Genomic DNA, 20,557 nt, shown 5'->3' on the forward strand with positions numbered 1-20,557 from the left:
CAGGGACTGGACACGCGCCTCCAATTTATTATTTTCAAAACCATTTCTTTTAGGGGAGTTCTGTCCTCATGGGGCGGGGAGGGTGGGGAGTGCGGCTACAGGTATCATCTGGGACCTAAGGACGTATTCTGGGTGCACCTGGGTTGTCGAGAAGACAAACCGCGCCACCTGTTGGGTGTCTGTCCAGTGCAGAAACGAACGCCCTGGGAGGACCAGCGCCTGCAGTAGCCCCGCCAAACCCGTGGAGTCTCGTTTTTAACTTCCCCCGGGGGTGCAAACCGTCAGCTCGACGAGACGGAGTTTGCAGACAGGCACCCAGAGACGCAGTCTGAAAGCAAAGGTGGACTGCGTGCGGTCAGTTAGCCCCGGGCTGAATCTTTGACCCCCGGTCGAGCCCAGCCCTTTCCGGTCTCCGCATCCCCGCCACCCCCACATTTCCCTCTCCCGGCGGCAGGGGGATCGAGGGACGCCCCAGAAGTCCCTCTGGGTGCGTGTCTCGATCGTGTCCCCATCACCTAAGGCTCCATTCACCTGGCTCAGGCAGCGAGCGAGCTCTCCCGCGGCCCCGCCCCCGCGGCCCGACCGCGCCCCCTAGTGGCGGCCGCCAGCGCCTCGCCGGCCGCTCTCCGCGCTCGCCGGTGCCAGCCGTTCCCAGCGGTTCCTCCCTCCCGCGCGTGAGCCTCCAGCCGCCGGCGCTGCGGGACGCGCTGGCATCGCCAGCTCCGCCAGCCTCGTGTCTCCGCGGTCCCCCCCTCCCCCCCCCCCCAGGTTCCCTCCTTCTGCGCGGCCGCGCATCCACCCCCTCCTCTCCCGCTCTCCCCCGGGCTCACTCGTCCCGGAGACTGAAGACTTGCACGCCCAGCCGGTTAAGTGGGACCAGCTCCAGCCCCGCCGCCTGCAGCCAGGGCGCAAACTTCACAAGCAGCCCAGGTTGGGTCGCTGCGGCAGGAGCTGCCCCACCGGCGAGGAGATCCTGGGCAGCATGGCTCGGAGAGGTGCTTTCTCTGCTTTCGCGCTCAAGTTCTGGAGCATCCTACCTTGCCTGCTCCTGCTGCGAGCGGACGCCGGGCAGCCGCCCGAGGAGAGCCTGTACCTGTGGATTGACGCCCATCAGGCCAGGGTGCTTATAGGTAAGGCGTCTGCACCTTCTCAGCCGGTCCTCAGTCTCTCCTTTAGAGCAGAGGCACGGAGACCGAGGGAGTTTTAAAACTTCGAGGGTGATTGCGTCCTCCTTTCAAAATCAGTATTTTCCATTTGGAAGCTTATGAGTTTCTTTAAAAAAAAAAAAAAAAAAAAGCAAAAGCCGACTTGCCAACCCTGCTGTTGCTGGTCCTGACTGCAGAGCTGTTGCAGGAACCTAGCTTTAGCCCGGTCAGCTCTACTTTGTGCCAGCAAGCTCGGTTCTAAGGACGAAGGGAGGAGAGGTGACTCCGGCCGTGTTGTTGGTACCGCAGGCAGGTGCTTTCTGTAAGGCAGGGACCTCCGCTGGTTCTCTCGGGTTTTGCTTTCTGCATGAAATGCCCGTTCCTTCCACGTGCATCTAGCTTGATAGCTTTGTTTATTTACACAACAGGATTTGAAGAAGATATTCTGATTGTCTCGGAGGGGAAAATGGCCCCCTTTACGCATGATTTCAGGAAAGCCCAGCAGAGAATGCCAGCCATTCCTGTTAATATCCACTCCATGAATTTCACCTGGCAGGCTGCAGGACAGGTGAGTTCTGATAACAGAGAGGCGGAGAAAATCCCTCTTTTGGGATTTCCAGTCTATAATAATGCTATGTGATGTAGTACCATTTACAGTCTTAGGCAAGTTCTTGTCTGGTTGCCGAAGCAAATAAGAAATTAACTTCCAGCGTATTTAAAGTTGCCAAATAGATGGAAGAATCTAAAGAACGATGTGCCTACAATCACCATTTTAATAAGATTTTTCTGTGTTGAGGTTTTGAATATAAAAGCCCTAAATATTCATATCACTGTGCTTCGGTAATCATTGATATTAAAAAAAACAACAGAGTATTAAGACTTTCTATACCAAGTGATAATCATTTGTGACATTATCTGTACTTTACAACAAAATAAGCTTTGTATTCTTGACACGCATTTTAAAAGGCTGATATGTTGAGTGTTGTGAATGTTATAAATTTCTGGTAGAGACGTTCAGAGACTCAAAAGGAATATAAAAACCCTGAAGAATAAAGATTACTGATTTTTTTAAAGTGGCCACTCAAAATGCTTTCCTCTGGAAAAAAAGAAAGAAAAATCTATGCTAATGAGCCATTCCCTTTAGTACTTAACATGTAAGCACCTTTGTGTGCTACTGTTTATACATCATCTTCATGATAGTATTAATGTCCTCTTATTTGGGAAGAATAGAATGTGTGACTTCATTTTTTGTGGCACAATTGTCTAGAGGACAAGTGGTAAGTAATAAATTCTGCTCATTAGTTGATAAAAAAATGTGTCTACCCTAATAACCATTGTAATTATAATTAACTGCATATTTTCAGGTTTTCTTAATTCTAAGATTACTTAAATAGCCATTCTCAAGTGGAATGTAATCAAGAAAACATTGTATGAAAAGCAACTGTGCTAAATCAGGAAACCACTTTGGTTCCCAGTAATTGCCTATTACAGTGCAGGCATGGCCGTTTCAGCTGGCTTTTTATCCACAAGCATGTTCTATTTAAAAAAAAAAAATCTTTTAAAAATAGATCATACCCAGACTTTAGTGTTCTCATTGCTATGCATTTTTGTTAGCTGGTGTTTGGTAGATCTAGGTCAAACATTCGATGGCCCCATTGCATAGGGAAGTTCATTGGAGCCTCTGTTGTTCTTTTCCCTGCCACCAGTTCTCTCCTCATAGATATTTTATGTGCAATTCAGTTCGGTATATTGTGAAATCAGTAATGAATAGCTGGCCTCCTTGAATGAATGGTTTCCTTCTCTTTCACCAAATCTGTTTTTTGGTGGTTGACCACTTGCTATTGCTCTCAACAGTCTATATTTTAAAGATACTTTTTCATAATAATAATGGATCCGCCAAAAGCATGAGAAAATAGTTCAGCCTTTACCCCAACAGGTGAAAGGGTTGCATCATTGTAGAATGGTAGAAACTGCCAAGCTCCCCAACGTACAAATACATACACATACACACACACACACACACACACACACACACACACACAAAATGCACATGCATGTTTTAAGGCATTAAAAGCGAAGGCTTCAATTCCATGCTGTCTTCTCTATTGCTTTTTAACAGTGCATGTTCGCAAATATTGGCCGCTCACTGAATAGAAAACAGATTTGTGTAGTCAGCAATCTCAGAGCTGTCTTGTGGGGGCTTAGAGGAAATGGTAGAACTAGCTAAAGATGAAGTCTCTAGTATTAGATTTTCTCCTGCTTAGGTGTTGATTAAATGTATGGCTTATCTCTTTAAGTAGAACAATATTATCAGCTCAAGCAAGTTACTTCGCTCTCTGTGGAGAGATGACTCAGGTCATTCCATGCAATCTGAGGGTAGTCTAGGTAGAACTCACAATGCCAAAAGAAATGTGGTTTTAAATCTTACTTAAATGTAACTAATTTTGCTCCCTAAAATAGTGTGATTCCAGCACCTTACCTTTAATGCCAAGGAGATTTGAAGATAGGAAAAAGTAATGACTTCAATATCAATTAAATATTTTGAAAGGCATGCATAGCTAAAGCCAAACCTTATCAAAACATGAAAAATGAGAAGTTCACCCCAGCATCTAGTTATTTAATCCAAATGATATCAAACACTTAGACATTTCAACACTGCAGAAATGAAACATATCTGATTGATTAAATTTTAAGCCTTAGCTGTTTTAGCAACATGTGGACAAAGTTGTTGTTGTTGTGTTTTTGTTTTTTTTTTTTTAAAGATACAAGACCTAGTAAAAGAAATAAGGAATAACCCATTTCTAGTAAATTTTGAGTCCAGTCATCAAAAATGTTATGAGCCATATCCCACGCTCAACTTCAGAAAAGTTCAAGGAACTTCAGAGAAGTTCGAGTGAGCATTATTTTCCTGTAGAGAATTGGTCACATCTTCTGCAAGTGTTTTTGGTGTGTGGGGATTGGGCACGCTTAGGTCTGATGTATGCAGGAGACTTGCAGCCGGTGGAGGAGGAAGACTCAAATGCAGCCTTTTCAGTGGGATATTTTATTTCCAGAAACAAATATTAAGAAAATTGCTATGAACAACTGTTACACAAGTTTGGCCGAAAAGTCACTTTGGAGGTTCAGAGATCATGGCAGTATAGGATGAAGTAATGGATATTCTAGACATCATTTGAGGCCACAGGAATTGTTTTGTCTTTCTTTCTTTCTTTTTTTTTTTAATAACAAATTAGCCTGTGATAATAGTACATTTTGTTTGATTCCATTACAAGCAGGTTGGCGGTTGCAGGAGAATCCGTTTGATCAGCCTCCAATCTTTTAAGGCATGAGCACTGGTCATAGAGGTACTGTGACCTCTCGTTATCCCAGTTGTGAGCGTGTGTTGGTCTCTCATCTAAAAGCTAATTTTATATTAGATGTGCAGGAATGGATGAGTTTAAACACGTATTGGACGAGTTCAGAATCGTGTGATGTTCTAAGTTACAAATACTTGATCAATATCTATTATCCCACATCGTTCCTATGCTACTTACCGCTCAAGAAAATGGCAGCATCAGTGATGTTTTCATGGGCAATCATCCATGGAGACCAAGATCTCACTAATGCTCATGTGGTCTCACCATCTTCTGAGATCCTCAAAACCCTGCTTTTACGGACTCCTTCCCTGCCTGAAATCGTCCTACCTGGATTTCCTTTCTTCTTTTGGTTGGTTGGGTGGGTAGGAATCTTTCTCTTTATATAGCACACTCATTTTCTAGCCTGCCTTTTCTAAAGGCTTTCAGCTGAGAAGAGTTTCCATTGAAAAGGGCTTGGGCTTAAAGGCTTTGTAGTCACGAAGGGGAAAGACCCTTCACTGCTGTGTACAACTGTTTAACAGTTGTTATTTTTCAGTGAGTCTGTGCCTTATTCGTATTTTCTAAATTTGAGACAGGCAGAGACCATAAACAACCGTTTCGGTTTTCTAAATTAGGCGCTAATTAAACATTTTATTTGGAAAATAACACTTCCTAAACCCCAAGGCTTTCAAGTAAAACTTTTAATGGGAGGTTTTGTTAGACCAATCTGAACTCTAGGACATTGATGCTGAGTTCCACATGAACAAATTTGGCACAAGGCCAAATGTTTTATTGACGTAGCTCCTATGAGTAGATCTTCATGCATGAGGCTGAGAAGGACTTGTTCTTTTAATGAGAACATAGCCTATTACCTGCAGAAGTATTAGGGCGTTATGGATCTAGAACTTAGCTAATGAGGATTATTGTTTATTCATTATTATTTTGGGATGCATCTATTTTTATGTTGCTTTTTTCTTTCTAGTCTTTTCTTGTTCTTTTTCTCTTTCTTTTATCTTTCTTTTTTTGGTGTGTGTGTGAGGGGGGCTAGGTTGACAGATTCATGCTAATCCACCAGCATTGACTTTCCATTATTTTTATGGCCGAAAGTCTGAATTTCTTAGTTGGATGACAAGGCCTGGGGCGAAATTGCTGTCCGTGGACTAGAAATTTTTTGGGTGAAGACAACCAGCCCACGAGAGCTCCAAATCTATCACCTGCATTACAGAGAAAAGCTCTAGCCATCAGGGCCAGCATGTCTGGATCTTAGAGAAAGCTTTTGGTGAAACAGAGTCTGTATAGCTCATACAGGCATTCGAAGGCAGCAGCATAGCTTTGTTTTCATAGTATTTTCTGCTGTCTGCTGTCCTGTGGGTGCCTATATTTTAGAAGACTTGAATTTATCAGGCCAGACTGCAGAAACATGTTCCCTTGTGGTTTTATTTATTAAGTGCCTATGCTGTGTGCCCACATGGGCTCATGGGTGAAAGCCAGAGGACATTGGGTGTCCCGTCACCCTCTACTTTCTTCACTTTATTCCCCTGAGACATGGTCTCTCATAGAACCCGGAACTAGACTGATAGCCAGTCTGCCCTAGCAATGCTTGTCCCCACCTAACACACACAACTACCCCTGGCTTTTTACATGCATCATGTTCAGGCCCTCATGCTTGTTCAGCAAATGCTCTTACGTGCTAAGCCACCTCCCCAGGCTCCTCCTCTGTTGCTATGCATGGCCACAAGAATAGAAAATACTGGGCTAGATAAGTAATTCAGTAGGCAAGAACCTGGTGCAAAGTTTTGGGGTTAGTCCCCTGCGCCACCCAAAGCGACAGGAACAGACCATAAATACGGTGAAGTCGCAGTGTATCAAAAGAAGTACTTCTTCCATGCAGCATTAATGATGAACGAATTAGTGAGCCCCATTAGTTCCCTCTCAACTAAAGCCAGTCTTGAACCCATTGAAATCTGCTTAAAATAATGGCTAAAGTACACAGAAAACAGGAAATCCTTGCCTGGACTTGCTTTGTAAATGAGTTCAGGCAGTCACACCCAACTTCAGCTATGAAAAGAGGAAAGCACCACTAAAAGGGATAGGAACGAAACCCGGGCCATTGCTCGACAGCCAACTCAGGTGTTGGCTAATTTTTTTTTTTTAAGACACAGAATGATTGTACAGGAACATTCCAGTAGCACCAACTAGATGGTCTGACTCCATCAGTCAAGTAGTCAAGTGCTGCAGCATGCCAGAGGGCCGCTGCTCCCAAGGCGGAGTTGAGATGATGCAACACCGGCTCCATTAGTTTCAGCTGCAGTTTGCAGTCTCCCGCTGGAGTGGCTGCCTCCCAAGGATGCAGGATGCTCAGTAAAGCGGGCTTTCCCCTTGCCAGAAAACAAAGCATGGCAGCAGGGAGGTGACTTTTTATTCAAGAGCAACCTCGAGGTCTTCAAAGGCCCTTGCCCCACCCCTCTGCAAGCCCACGGTTGTGATAAAGCTATTGTTTAAATCCCTCCATCTCCCCCTAACGGACTTAGGATGGTTTGAGTAGCTTCCTCCAACGCAGCGGCTTCCTACTTCGGTACTCCCTTCAAACTCTAGTGTGCCTTTACATCGCCAAACGAGGGAAAGACCTTGTGTTCTGACCCCTGTCCCGCAGTTTCAAGAAGGAAATGTGAATATGTTTACATACCGCCGGCACGAATTTTTTTTTTTTTTTTTTTTTTTTAAGGGAGGTACACATCTCAAAAGGACGGCTTTAAACCTTTAGTGTTAAGTTCTGCTCTGCCCTGGCCTTTTACGCTGTGTTGTGGACCTGCCACTTGGGATCAAAGAGTAACTGCAGAGCCCGTTTCGTTGAGCAAAGCAGGCATATGCCAGCCATCTGTTGCATCGGCTGATAGAAAACAGCAGTTAGCTTCTCAAACTTGTGCCAGAAGAGGGGGGAGGGGCCGCATAGCTTAGAGGGGATGAGTTACAAGGTACCTTGCAAGCCACATCTGGTTCTCTAGAGGTCTACATGGCATCAACGTAAACTCTGTTGTGTCTCGCTTCCACGGCAGTGTAAAGTCACGTAAACAAATACTAAACTGATGTCCTTTCTGCTTAGTCCTGCTTTGAATTTGCTTGCACAAGTAAAGGTAGTTTAAATGCCCATGGTGAGGCAGAGAGGTCTTTTGTTTTAGGTTAAGCTCGTTCCACCTGCCCTGATAACTCAGAGGGAACTTTTGAGGAAACAACCTTGGGGGAGCTGGCTTGCGTGCCGGCGACTCTCTGTGGTCCGAGTTCCGGAGGATGCCTCACAGTCAGGGCCTCGCCGACTGTGGTGGTTTAGCTAGCTCACTCAAGTGCCAGGAGAGTAACATGGCTCCACGCCCAGGGACCTGAAGAATGGGTGTTGTTCTCCCGTTTAGCCTCTCCCTCTGACTCAAGCGCCACAAACAACAACCACAGAGCTAGACACAGGGCACCAGAACGCAATGAGCTCAGCTGGGGAAGCAAATATCCACAAATCTATCCCACAACTCAGGTAAGGTTAGAACCCAGGCATGGCCAAGAGCACATCTGCCTCTTTTCTGGCTAAGGAGGAATGAGGCTTTCTAAGCTGTATGAGTTAATTCCCTGAGGTCAGTCAGTGTTCCACTCATCTCCCTGTCCATTCATTCCCACCTTCCTCCCCTGCAAAAGGAAAAAAAAAAGTCTCGTGTGGAAGCTGTAGTGTGTCACAGTGTGTCCCACAGTATAACCTTTTGTTCATATTTCTTTACTTGTGAATGTTCATCACCATGAGCATTCGGTCTGGCTCAGCGCCTCTGACTTCTGCTACACTATCCATACTAGATCCTCACCGGGAATCCTCTAAGCTATCCTGTTGGTGTCCTGAGTCATGGAGATCCTGCAGCTTTGGAATCTGCAGGACCGGCCCCCTCACGTCCTCCAGCAGTTCCATAAGATGGGGTAGGTGTTGGGGTGGGCCAAGTCAAAGCCTGGGTGGTGCCTGAGCTGGTCAGCCCACCAGCTCTCCCACACGCAAACCCTGAAAATCCCACAACCAGGGCCAGCTCTACTCTGCTTCCTGGGCAAGGGTAAGGGTGCCCTCCCAACTGCTACAGCTGGCAAGGAATGTGGCCAGCTCTCCATGATGCCAGATGATGTGTGGGGTCAGCTCTGCACAGCCCTCAGACATCAACATGGTCCCAGGTAGAAGCCCAGCCCAGAGACACCAGCCTGGTCTTTGGTGATAACAGATCCCCCCACTGCTGCAGGGCCGGGGAACCGGACATGGCCCTTGGTCACAGCTCTCATCAGGACCTCACCATGGCCTTAGGTAGCATCCCCAGCTACTCTCTACCCTCGAGTCTCCAGTTCTACCTCTTCACTGTGCGCTCATCCTCCTTCTCCTCTTTCTCTTCCATCTTTCCACCACTTACTCGCTCATTTTGTACATGGGGTCGTATCAGGAGTGCTATACCACTTGTGCCATGTTGCACTGGGCAGGGGTCATCTCAGGCTTGCTCTCCATCCAGGCTGTGTGGTACTGGGCTAAGGAGGTCACACAGCAACTCTTATAAAGAGAAGCATCTTATCGGGGCTGCCTTACAGTTTGAGGGGCTTAGTCCATTATCCTCATGGCGGGAACATGACAGCACACAAGCAGACATGATACTGGAGAAGGAGCCAAGAGTTCTACATCCAGATCCACAGGCAGCAGTAAGAGAGGACATCGGGCTTGGCAAAGCCCACCCACGTGGACACACTTCCTACAACAAGGCCACAGCTGCTCCAAAAGGCCACACCTCCTAGTCCCTGTCAAGTAGCACCACTTCCTAATGACCAAGCATTCAAATTATGAGCCTATGGGGCCATTCCTACTCCAACCGGCACAATGGATGAATTTGATGAAAGAATCTTGGAAATGGTCAGGCCACATTTAAAACCCAACTCCTGAGTAAAGTCTCACAGGGGCAGCTGTGTGGTACGGTCTGAGACAAAACAGTTTAGGGGTGAGGACTGGAGCTGAGTCAATAATAATAGTCAATAGTGGCCGAGATGGTAGCTTAGGCAGAGTGCTTGCCTAGCAGCCACAAGGTCCCAGGTTCATTCTCAGCAACCAGAGAGAGAGAAGCCAATTCCTACTCACCACATCTCCTGTCTCGTACTCTTGTGAACCTTTTATGAATCACCTCTTACCGGATCCTCACAAAACCCCTAACATACTGTACTAGTGACTATTTTCATCAATATAATACAATACCTGGAGAAGCATAGGGAAGAAGGCTTGGTTTTGTCTCATGGCTCAGAAGGCCTAATGGAGTTTCTGGTGACCAAAGCCCTTCCCATCTGAGAACATCTGAAACACAGGAATAGAGCTGCACCCTAAGAAAATACCACCTTCAAAGCTCACCACCAGGAACCCACTTGTGCTAGCTGGCCCACACTTCCAAGTGCTCTGCAAGCTCCGGAAACAGCACCACCAGGTGGAGACTAAGTGTTCAAACACAGGAGCCCATGGGGGAACTTTGACTTTCAAAGCGTTACTGCTAGGCGCCTTTGCTCTTCTGGTCTTCTAAAGAAGTCAAGATACTTACTCAAGAGCATACAGCTAAGAATGCTTCTGCATATAAGGACTGTAAAAACATTTCTTTTGTGTTCCAGAGACCTTCCTCATAACTTCTCTGATAATTTTTTAAGTGTCTATTCATTCCAAAAATCAACAATTTAAAGAACACATTAATGTTTCTTCTAAGTACAGGAAACACATTTTACTGGCACAACTGCCTTCAAGAGAGGAAAGACACTGACATTTCTGAGGCAATCGTAGCAATGCTGCTATGTGCTCAGGGTCAACATGGATAAAATGTTTCCTTGCACTTGGGAATCTAATCAAAGAGGTCAGTTGGGGCTGAAATCCAACCCCCACTTTGCTTCTCATGCTTTATCCTCTGGCGCAAAGCTATCCCTGTTTAGAGAACGCTCTTTCACCTTATTAGCAGAGAACTCCAGATGGGCCAGCTGTGGTTTCCACAGATGTCCTAAGGAAGGCGCTATGATAGCATAACCCCAACAGATTTTGCTGCTGTTCAGGTACATTTTCAAGCATTTACATTCTAGAGATGACATGACTCAGCAGGTAAGATGTGAGTGGCATCTGGAAAGGTAGAGTAGGCAGGGAGGGGTCCAGGCAAGGGTTGTCAGGGGGCCACTTCAGCTACGATGAAGCACCCACAGGAAGGTACGCAAACATGAGAATCATTGGTGTGTCTGCAGAACGGCAATCCTTATGAATGGCTGGAGCTTAGAGCATGGAAACTGAGGAATGGGGGTCTAAACAATGGTAAGCTGAGGAACGGTTATGATAGTTATTTGTATGCCAGAGCTGACATTATCTTGTAGCCGACGAATGGGGAGCCATTGGAAATTTAAAAGAAAATAGTGTGGTGTCTTAGCAAGGGCTGATGTGTGACAGATGGAAGTCTGACCGAAGACTCGGGGCCATTTTGGAAATTATTTGATAAGCCATGACAGAAAATAAGAAGGTCAAAATCCGGGTAGGCAGTGGAGAGAGGGGCAGAGTCCTGTCCTTCTCTGTCAGTGTGTCTAACTGAACGTGGGGTGAATGTGAAGAAGGGAAGAGAAGATAACTTCACGTGGCTGGTGGGTAGCTGAGTAGTTAGAGGAGCTGAGGTGCAAAGACAAACGGATTTTGTTTGGAAATTGTGGGTATATTTCACACCAGATGCAAAGTCTGGCAGACACTTGAAAATTTGAATCTAGAGCTAAGACTATGGTGTGAATGACAGAAATACCAAGTTCTGAAGGTTGACTCCTCCCTGTCTTTTCTTGCCCTCCCTTTTGACCACAGTTCAATACTTATTAAGGTCCTACTTAATGCCAAAGCTTATGACCAACGCTAAAAAGACTGGCGTGAATTGGATATAAAACTTTCTCTCATTGAGTTCACAGTAAAGTATGGAAACAGATATGATCTAAAGACAACAGCAACACACTATTAAACTCTTTGTACTTTGTGGGATGAGCAAGGCACAGTGAAAGTACTGGGAAGAGAGCACTGGCCTGGTAGAGTGAGAGAGTGGAGTGAGCATGACATTCCTGGTGGTCTTCAGGGTTGCATCATGAGTTTCATCCAACCGTGAGATACCGCGTGGAAATGGCTGGCTTCGTCACTTGTATGTCCTTGAGCCTGGTGGATTCTGCCTTCCACTTGCTATGAAGTTTTGGACTTGGATATATGACTACGGTGGCAGAGCTCTCTTAGGCAAGCCACCTTAAACTACTCATGATAAGCCCGTTTGTCAAAGCCAAAGATGAGCCTGGACAGACCCCGTGTGGTGCTTTGTTTCCGAGGGCCATTCCAACGTTGGCAAGGGCTGTGCCACTAGGAGGACCTGCCTCTGAAGCTAACTCCAGGGGAGATCATTTTCTCTTGGTGATAACCAGATGGCCCCCTGCAGACTTACAGAATACCCCGTGTTTGCTTTACAGTACTTGGGGAAGTGATTTGAGTCCCGCCATTTAAAATTCACTTTAATTTTATTCATTAATCAATATTTGTTAGTTATTCATTAATTGTTCATTAACATTAGTTATATTGTTAATTAATATTGTTGATATTAATATTAATTAGTTAATATTAATATTAACTTCTATTTCCATGTAGAAGCTGGTTAGAACTGAAGATTGTATTTATGTTGTTATCATTTAAAGCAATATGCCCTTAGTTCTTGTGGTAATTTTCTACCCCAACATTTTCCGAGGCTCAGGTGCCTTCTGTCTATTGGACCCCTTTGAGTGTTACACTGTGTGTGACTCATTTGAGTAGCTCTTTAACACCTTTAGTGTGTTGGAAGACTTTCTCAAATTTTTGCTGCCACCATCATCATAGCTCATGATATATTCAAGAACTCGCTATCAATAAAGACAGGAATGGTTTCATTACAGAATAGTGACTTTTTTTGTTTGTTTGTTTGTTTAGACAGTGCTCAGATTGAGGGAGGAGTCAAGCTTAAGATTATCGTTCCTTGTGCATTTGATGTTTGCTTTGCCTGTTCTGGCTTGATGATTAGGAGGAGCCATCCAGTATCTGGAAGAGTAGAAGACCCCTCCAACCTTACGCCACAGTGTCAGAGAGCTATGCGCTTAGTCTCAGATGAAACAAGCCCAATGCGAGGGCTCTCACGAAGACAGGGCTTTTCAAAGTTTTGCTGTGTCACTCACAGTTGCTTTTCATAAAGAGCTGCAGTCTGTCTTTCTGGGACAACCTGAACGACTCCAGTTTCCACAGCAGCATTTCTCAACCTGTGGGTCATGACCCTTTCAAGGGTTAAATGACTCTTTCACAGGGGTCACCTAACACCATCAGAAAACACAGACACTTACATTGCAATTCCTAACTATAACAAGATTATAGTTATGAAGTAGCAACAAAAAATAATTTTATGATTGGGGATCACCACAACCTGAGGAACCGCATTACAGGGTCACAGCATTGAGAACCACTGATTTAGAGAATCCCATTGAGTTTATGCCCTCAAGTTATTTCATTTATTCCACTTCTTCCCCATCAATGATCTGATAGGTACCATGGTTCCACAAAGCCCATCCTGGATGGAGATGTTTTGACCCCTTGCTGTAGTGCCAGGTTGCTTCCTAGGCCTAGGCAATCTGTCCATCCTCTTTAAGCAGTAATCCTGTAGCAAGGCAAGCTAGGCTAGCTTCTTGATAGGCCTTGGGGCCACAGGGCAACTGGCCATTCTGTGAGAAAATGAGGAGTCTACCCCTTTCTGTGGTTTGACATTGAGCTTTGTCTCCTGGTACCTTAGACACTGCTCCTGCAACTCAGGTCCCCATAGATGTCAATTGCCAGCACTAGTGCCAGGCCTTGAAGCCCTTCAGTGATCTCTGTCTTCATCTTCCAGGCAACTGCATAACATTTTTTAGCTTCCCACACATGCCTCATGCTCCCATGCAAGCAACCAGAAGTACCAGATCCTAGTTAGGACACTGCTTGGATGCCTGTGTAGACCCCATCTTTTGCTCTGTAATATTTATGTGAGAAAGAAGAAGGGTTGGGGTGATGGAGAGATGGCTCAGTGGTTAAGAACACCAGCTGGTTTCTCCAGAGGACACCAGGTTGGATTCCCAGCAGCCACATGGCAGCTCAGAACCATCTGTAACTGCGGTCCCAGGGACTCTGATGCTGTCTTCTGGCCTCCACGCGCACCACGTGGCACACAGACATATCCGTATACAAAACATTCATACACACAAAATAAAAGTAAATAAGCCCTTTAAGAGAAGGAGGAGGGGCTATGGAAGAAAAGAGAGGGGATACAAACAGAAGAAAGTGGGTTAGCATCAGTCTTGGTATTATCTAATTCACCTCCTGTAAACCCATATTATTATCCCCACTTGACAAAATGTCAAGTAAGTTCCACGGGCTAGATCACACTCCTGAGGCCACAGCTAGCAGAGCTAGGATGTACAATCAGATAGTCCAAATCCATGATGAAATTGCCACCATGCTCTCAGAAGTCATTCGTTTCCTGGATCATTGTTTTTTATTATTTGGGCAGAATATTGCACCCATATGTGGTGTTTCCCGTGAGGCATGGTTTTAAGTGAGCACCCTGACAAGACACTATCAGAAGAGACTCTCACAACTTGCCTGATGATTTACTTGAGTTTGCCATTTTTAGAGTGTCAAAATCAATTTAAAACTTTGATTACCTTTGTTCTGTTTTGTGTTTGTTATATGGGGTGGGGGAGGGGCAAAGCCCCACCTCGGGGGTGGTGGTCAGAGTACAACTCTCAGGAGCCAATTTTCTTCTTCCACAGCGTGGGGCCTGGGAATTGTACCCAGACTGTCAGGCTTGGCAGTGAGTGCCATTAGCCTCCAAGCCATCTTTCTGGGCAGGATGTCAGAGACAGTGATTTCATATGAGTTAATGCTATCATCATAACAATTGGCATCCATTGAGTGTTAGCTGTGAGGTAAGCAATCTTTCGGGGTTGTTTCTCTCAACACTTCAATCTGTTCTATGGGTTGGAAGTTTTATTTTTATCTCTTTACATTCAATGCAAGAGAAACATGGGGTCCAGGGAAATTGTGTCATTTTCCCTAGGTCACACACTGGTCACCTGCAGAGGCATGGGTTTGAACCTGGCAGTCACGTGCCGTGTGATACGTATGTATGCATTATTTCAGCTTTCCATCACCATCCTATAAACCTAGCACAACTTGTTCATTCAAATAATTTTGATTTTTGAGACAGGGTCCTGTGTAACTCAGGCTGGCCTTGAACTCAAACTATAGCTGAATTTCTGATCCCCCTGTCTCCACCTTCCAAGTGCCAGGATTATAATGTATGAACCTGGCTTTGTGTAAAGCTGGACCCAAGCTCAGCAGCATCATGCATGCTAGGAAAACACTCTATCAGCTGAACCCCGAGCCCTCCAACAAATCTTCAAAAGTCAGTTCAAACCACCTGAGAGAGATCTGGTGCAGAAGCCAATTAAATGTATGATGTACTCAGCTACAGAGTGGAGGACTGTTGTTGATTCTGAAGATTTCTTTTTTATTGAGTAATGAACTTCCCTGGCTTTTTGAATATCTGCAGCCTTGAGCACAGGGCATTATTCTTGCATGGCCCATGCTGTGTGGGACCTGAGGAAGCGCTCACTCATAAATCTAGGCAGTATAATTTGATACACTCCTCTCAAACGAAGAGGTTCTACTGGCCTCCTGTTGATTCTGATAGACACCTCCCAGTTCTTATTCTGTGATAGTTTAAACTAACTTTGCTTTCATGTATGTTATCTCAATAAGTTCTTTCCGCCCTCTCAATGACTAGTTTTTACCACACACCCATGAAATGTTAGATATCTAAATACAAATAACTGATGATTGATCCTAAATGGCGTTTAGGCCCAAAGGAAAATAATTCAAACCTAATCTTTAATAGTTGTACTCTGTGTATGACACACAAAAAAATTGTGATTGTGGTTTTATAGCAATGCATTTGTCTGCTGGCAATGTAGTAATTGTCTTGCTTAGAGAAAGGCCTAGGTTCAGTCTCCAGAACTTCATAAACCAGGCAAGGTGGCCCATGTCTATATGCCAGATTCTAGAGGCAGGGGAATCGTAAGTTCAAGGTCACCTTCAGTTACATGTTGAATTGGAAGCAAGACTGAGCTACATGAAACCCTACTTTTAAAAATGCTTTTACCGGGCTAGAGAGATGGCTCAGCAGTTAAGAGCACTGTGGTTCTTGCGGAGGTCCTGAGTTCAATTCCCAGCAACCACATGGTGGCTCACAACCATCTATAAAGGGATTTGATGCTCTCTTCTGCCATGTAGGAATACATTCAAACAAACAGAGTACTCATATGTATAAATAAATAAATATTTAAAAATAGGCGCAAAAATGCATTTACCTTTTAATAAAAACAAATATAAGCCTATTTGATGACTATTATTTGAATTATCAAATGATTTTTTAGTTGAAAATCCAAGTGGATTTCCATTTCATTAATATACTAGAAACAACTCACATGTGTCTGGGTTTTGTACTCAATATTTTAGTTATTTTAGAATTTTATCTTCCCCCTCAATTCCTTGCAACACTTTGCATAACCCAAGGCTTTGTTTGAATGGTATTTCTTTGACTGTCGAAAGTTGTCCCCACAATGTAAAACACTGCAAGTTAAGAGAGGTGATGGAATCTGCTTGTGGGCCAGAAGTAAATGAGGGCAAGGGAGGGACTCAGGATGCTTGTGTGAGCCGGGGGGAATGAGCCTCTCTCTAAACATATACCCTGCGTTAGGAGCAGTTCATCTAGTCCAGGCCCTGATGTACTAGCAAAGAGGTGTGATGCTTAATTTTATGTGTCACTGGGACTGGGCAATGCGGTGCCTAGATATGTGCTCAACGTTATTGTGGGAATGTCTTTGAGAATGTTTCTGAGTGAGAGTAACATTTCAATCAATAGACTCGGCAAAGCAGATTGGCCTTGAGGGGGCCCCATCTAGTCCATTGATGGGCTGTACAGAGCAAGAAGACAGCCTACTTATAATTGGACAAGACTCATCGTTCCTGGGGTTGTTCCTTCAACCTGACACACTCTTGCTTCCTGGGTCTGCAGTTGCTGTCTTTGAGACTGAAATGACAATGTGGGTTCCTTTAGGTCTCCAGCCTCACAGCTACATATCTGGGGACTTGATAGCCTCTGTTTTCATGTGAGTTCATTTCTCTTAATCTCTCTCTCTTTCCCTCTCTTTCTTCCCCCTTGTGTGTGTGTAGATGTGTCTCTGTTTCTGTCTCCCTTTGTGTCTGTCTCTGTCTCTCTACATAAACACACACACACACACACACACACACACACACACTCACTCAGAGAGAGAGAGAAGGAAGAAAGAGAAAGAGAGAGATCTCCTTTTAGTTCAATTTCTTTAGAGACCCTGAACAATAAGCCATTCAAAGACCACAGTAGCTGATCAAGGCTAAGTTTTGATTAACTTAAACTCCTCATAGTCAAGTACCAAAATGAAATCAATGATTTACTTTTTTGCAGGGGCAGCAAAATCCAGTTGCATCGTGTGTACACAGCACTTGACACATAGTCCACGCTGAGGAAGCGGGGTCTTTTCTTCTCTTTGTATTAATGAGCTGTTAGAGCTAGGTGGGAGTCGAGGGGCCAGGGTGAGATCAGCTGCCAGATCCCAAGCTGGGAGTGTGCTGGCAGGATGCCTGCATTCCACTGTAAGTGAATGGCTTGCTACTCTCTGAACTCAGAATGTCACACTGAGCCTGCCTCAGGAGACCTGGCTTAGAGCCCAGCTCCCACACCCCCTATCTGGGACCTCAGACAAGCATTCCCCTTTATTTTTCATCTGTCGCATAGGGGGGGGGTTTCTTTCTTTTTCTAAAATGCCTCTGACTTCTTATTAGTCAGTGTCTTTTCTGCATTGTTCTTAGTCTTGTGTTTGAACTCAGATTACAATAACAGAAACAGTCCAGACAGTCCAGTCACTTGTCGGAGTGAGAAAACAAAGCAGAAGTAACTTTTCAGGACACTGTTGGCCTACAGAATCTACTAAGTGCTATCCAGACAATGTTTATGTCCTGTGTGAGCGTGCCTCCACTCCTTCAGTTTGACTGATGAGGTGGCTGTAGGTGCTGAACTCTAACACAAGAAGACAGAAGAGCTTTATTATTACTATCTGTCCTTTAAAACTTCCCCCAAGTTGTGCCTTCTTTATAGACACTCATATTCATTCCCGCCTTGGCTCTTTGCAAAGGACTAAGAACTCTGCGATTTGTCTTTCTGTTACAAACAGAGGCTTTCAGATCTCCACTTGTCCTTGTAATAATTATAACTTGCAAAACCCATCACTCACCAGGAAAAGAAACAGGACCTCATTAGAATACCATCCTTCACTTCCTGGGTATAACATTTTTTTTTCATGAACCCTGATAGGTTTTTCTTCATTACTTTTCTCCAAACTACTGTGTTTGCTAAAAGCTTCTGCAAAATACAGAAAAAGAGAAAGAAGACGGAGGAAGGAAAGCACATGTGGGTGACTCACCTAGGAAAATGCTAATATGTCGGTGCTTATCTGAGCACCATTTTTCTAACCAAGTAGCAGGTCCGTTTCTCCATTTGTTGCTTAAGGATAGTACAACACTTTCCTACGTATTTACCTACATGTCTTGTAAACTTGATTTTTAAATGGTTATACAACATCCCATTGCATATTTAAGCCTTCTCCTGTCTATATAATACATAACATTTCACTATTGTAAATAGCATCATGAAGGAAGGGGGGGGCTGGAGGAGAGGAGGGAGGGGGCACCCTTGGGATGTAAAGTAAATACACTACAATTAAAAAAAAAAAAAACAGGGTGAAGAACAGCGTGGTATGTACAACTTTTTCCATATTGAGATTACTTCCTTAAGACTAAATGTCAGAAGTGGAATTTCTAAGTCAGACCCTCCAGATCTATACACAGGCTTTTGGTATATGCTTTACCACGGAACTGACAATGGCTCCTCCATACACTTCCAGCAGAATTATGAAGGAGATGTTACTTTTATGTATTCTTTTATGGCATTAAAAGAATCCTCTATGGGGAGCAGGGGCTGCCTCTATCATGAACTCAGTTGTCTGTTCTTTGATCACTTGCCCCTGGTGGTGCAGCCTTGCCAGGCCACAGAGGAAGAGGATCCAGGCAGTCCTGATGAGACTTAACAAGCTATGGGCAGATGGCAACAGTGGAGAACTCCCGCTTTCAGTGGACTAGGGGAAAGGGATGGGGAGCTGAGGGAGGGGACTTCAATCTGGATATATAATGAATAAATTGTGAAGATAAAAATTACAATAAAAAAATAGAATCCTCTACAAGATGCTTTCCAGTTTCTCCTAGAGGTTGTTGGTGTATGCCCGTATTTCTGCTCGGAAATGGCAAGCTTAACCCAGTAAGGCTGTCATGCTGTAGGGGGCGAGCAAGCAGGTAGCTCATTATGCAAGACTATGCAAGACTGTGGGTGTCCTTCAAGGCAAGAGACGTTACAACAGTGGTTCTCATCCTACAGGCCGTGACCCCTTTGGAAGTTGAATGACCTTTCACAGGGGTCACATACCCGATATCCTGCATAGCAGATAGCTACATTGTAATTCACAACAGTATCAAAAAGTACTTTTATGGTTGGAGGTCACCACAACATGAGGAACTGTATTAAAGGGTCACGACACTGGAAGGCTGAGAACTGCTGTTTTAGAGGGACAGTTAGGAACTGTGATCACTGGACTCATCTGACAGATACCATGCCGTAGTCTACAAATAGGAAAGTAGTAGGTTGTTTCTACCACAGAAAACAGGCCATTTTGAACTTAATAAGAAAGCATGTTTTCTACTGATTCTATTTTATTTTAATTGTTGTTACATTTTATTTGTTTTGTATGTGTATGTGTACATGTGCCCGACTGTAAGGGTGGATGGCAACTGGCTGGAGTCCCTCCTCTCCTCCATCGTGTGGGTCCCTGGGGTCTTCAGGCTCAGCGGCAGGTCTTTTTAGCCCACTGAACCATCTCACTGGCCCCTTTACTAAGTTTATTTTTACTTTCGGACTCACTTATTTTATTTACATGGACAAATGTTTTGCCTGCATATATGTAGGTGTGTCATGTGCATGTAGAGGTCAGGAGAGGGTTTGAAAAATGGAATTTTGGAAATGGAGTTACAGGTGGTTGTGGACCCCACGTGGGTGCAGAGACCAAACTTCGTTTCTCTGCAAGATCAACAAGTACTCTAACTGCCAAGCCATCTCCCCGGCCACATTGTCTACTAATTTTAAATGAATGAGTCCCTCATGCATTTAACTAAATGAATCCCTTTAAATAAATGAACCCCTAATGAGATTTTTTTTTTGTTACATACACACACACACACACACACACACACACACACACACACACGGGTATATGTGCTCATAAACATTTAGAAATAATCATGATTAGAATATTTACTTTTGTACATTTATTCTTCAAACAATGTTTACACATTAAATAATGTATTTTGCCTACATGGGGTTGGGTTTCTTCATGTTCGTGGGACAAGACAGTGTGAGACCAGCAAGTAGATTTGCCAGTCAGTCTCTGGAGCTGTGTATGCGGAGGAAGGAGTAGATCTGGGGTACCCTTAAAGCAGCAGTTCTCAACCTAGGGGTCGAATAACCCGTTCTCAGGGTTTGTGTATCAGATATCCTACATATCACATACTTACGACTTACAACAGTAGCAAAATTACAGCTATGAAATAGCCACAAAAATCATTTTATGGCTGGGGGGGAATCACCAATTTTATTATCAATCATATTTTATCAATATGGGGGAACTGTACACACTCCCCCATTCACGTACACTCACGGGGAGAAGGAAACAAGATAGAATGATAGTGGCAAAATAAAAAGGAGGACAAATATCATGTTTTCTCTTACTGAGGTGGGAAAAAGGGGACCAGAAAGATTGGGGAAGGAAGGGCAGTGGAGAATAACGGGGATGAAA

The 20,557-nt window shown here is 44.5% G+C and overlaps 1 protein-coding gene across 1 annotated transcript in view; it reads left to right on the top strand.

Moving 5' to 3' along the window:
• The first annotated feature begins 647 nt into the window (after positions 1-647).
• Positions 648-20,557, top strand: part of Wif1 (WNT inhibitory factor 1) — a 59,857-nt gene continuing 39,947 nt past the window's right edge. The window contains exons 1-2 of the mRNA XM_021637863.2: positions 648-1,130; positions 1,574-1,713. Coding sequence (XP_021493538.1) covers positions 983-1,130; positions 1,574-1,713 — 288 coding nt within the window. The 5' untranslated portion in view covers positions 648-982. The remainder of the gene's footprint in view (positions 1,131-1,573; positions 1,714-20,557) is intronic.

The sequence above is a fragment of the Meriones unguiculatus genome, chromosome 2 (genome assembly GCF_030254825.1).
Source record: "Meriones unguiculatus strain TT.TT164.6M chromosome 2, Bangor_MerUng_6.1, whole genome shotgun sequence".
NCBI lineage: Eukaryota > Metazoa > Chordata > Mammalia > Rodentia > Muridae > Meriones > Meriones unguiculatus.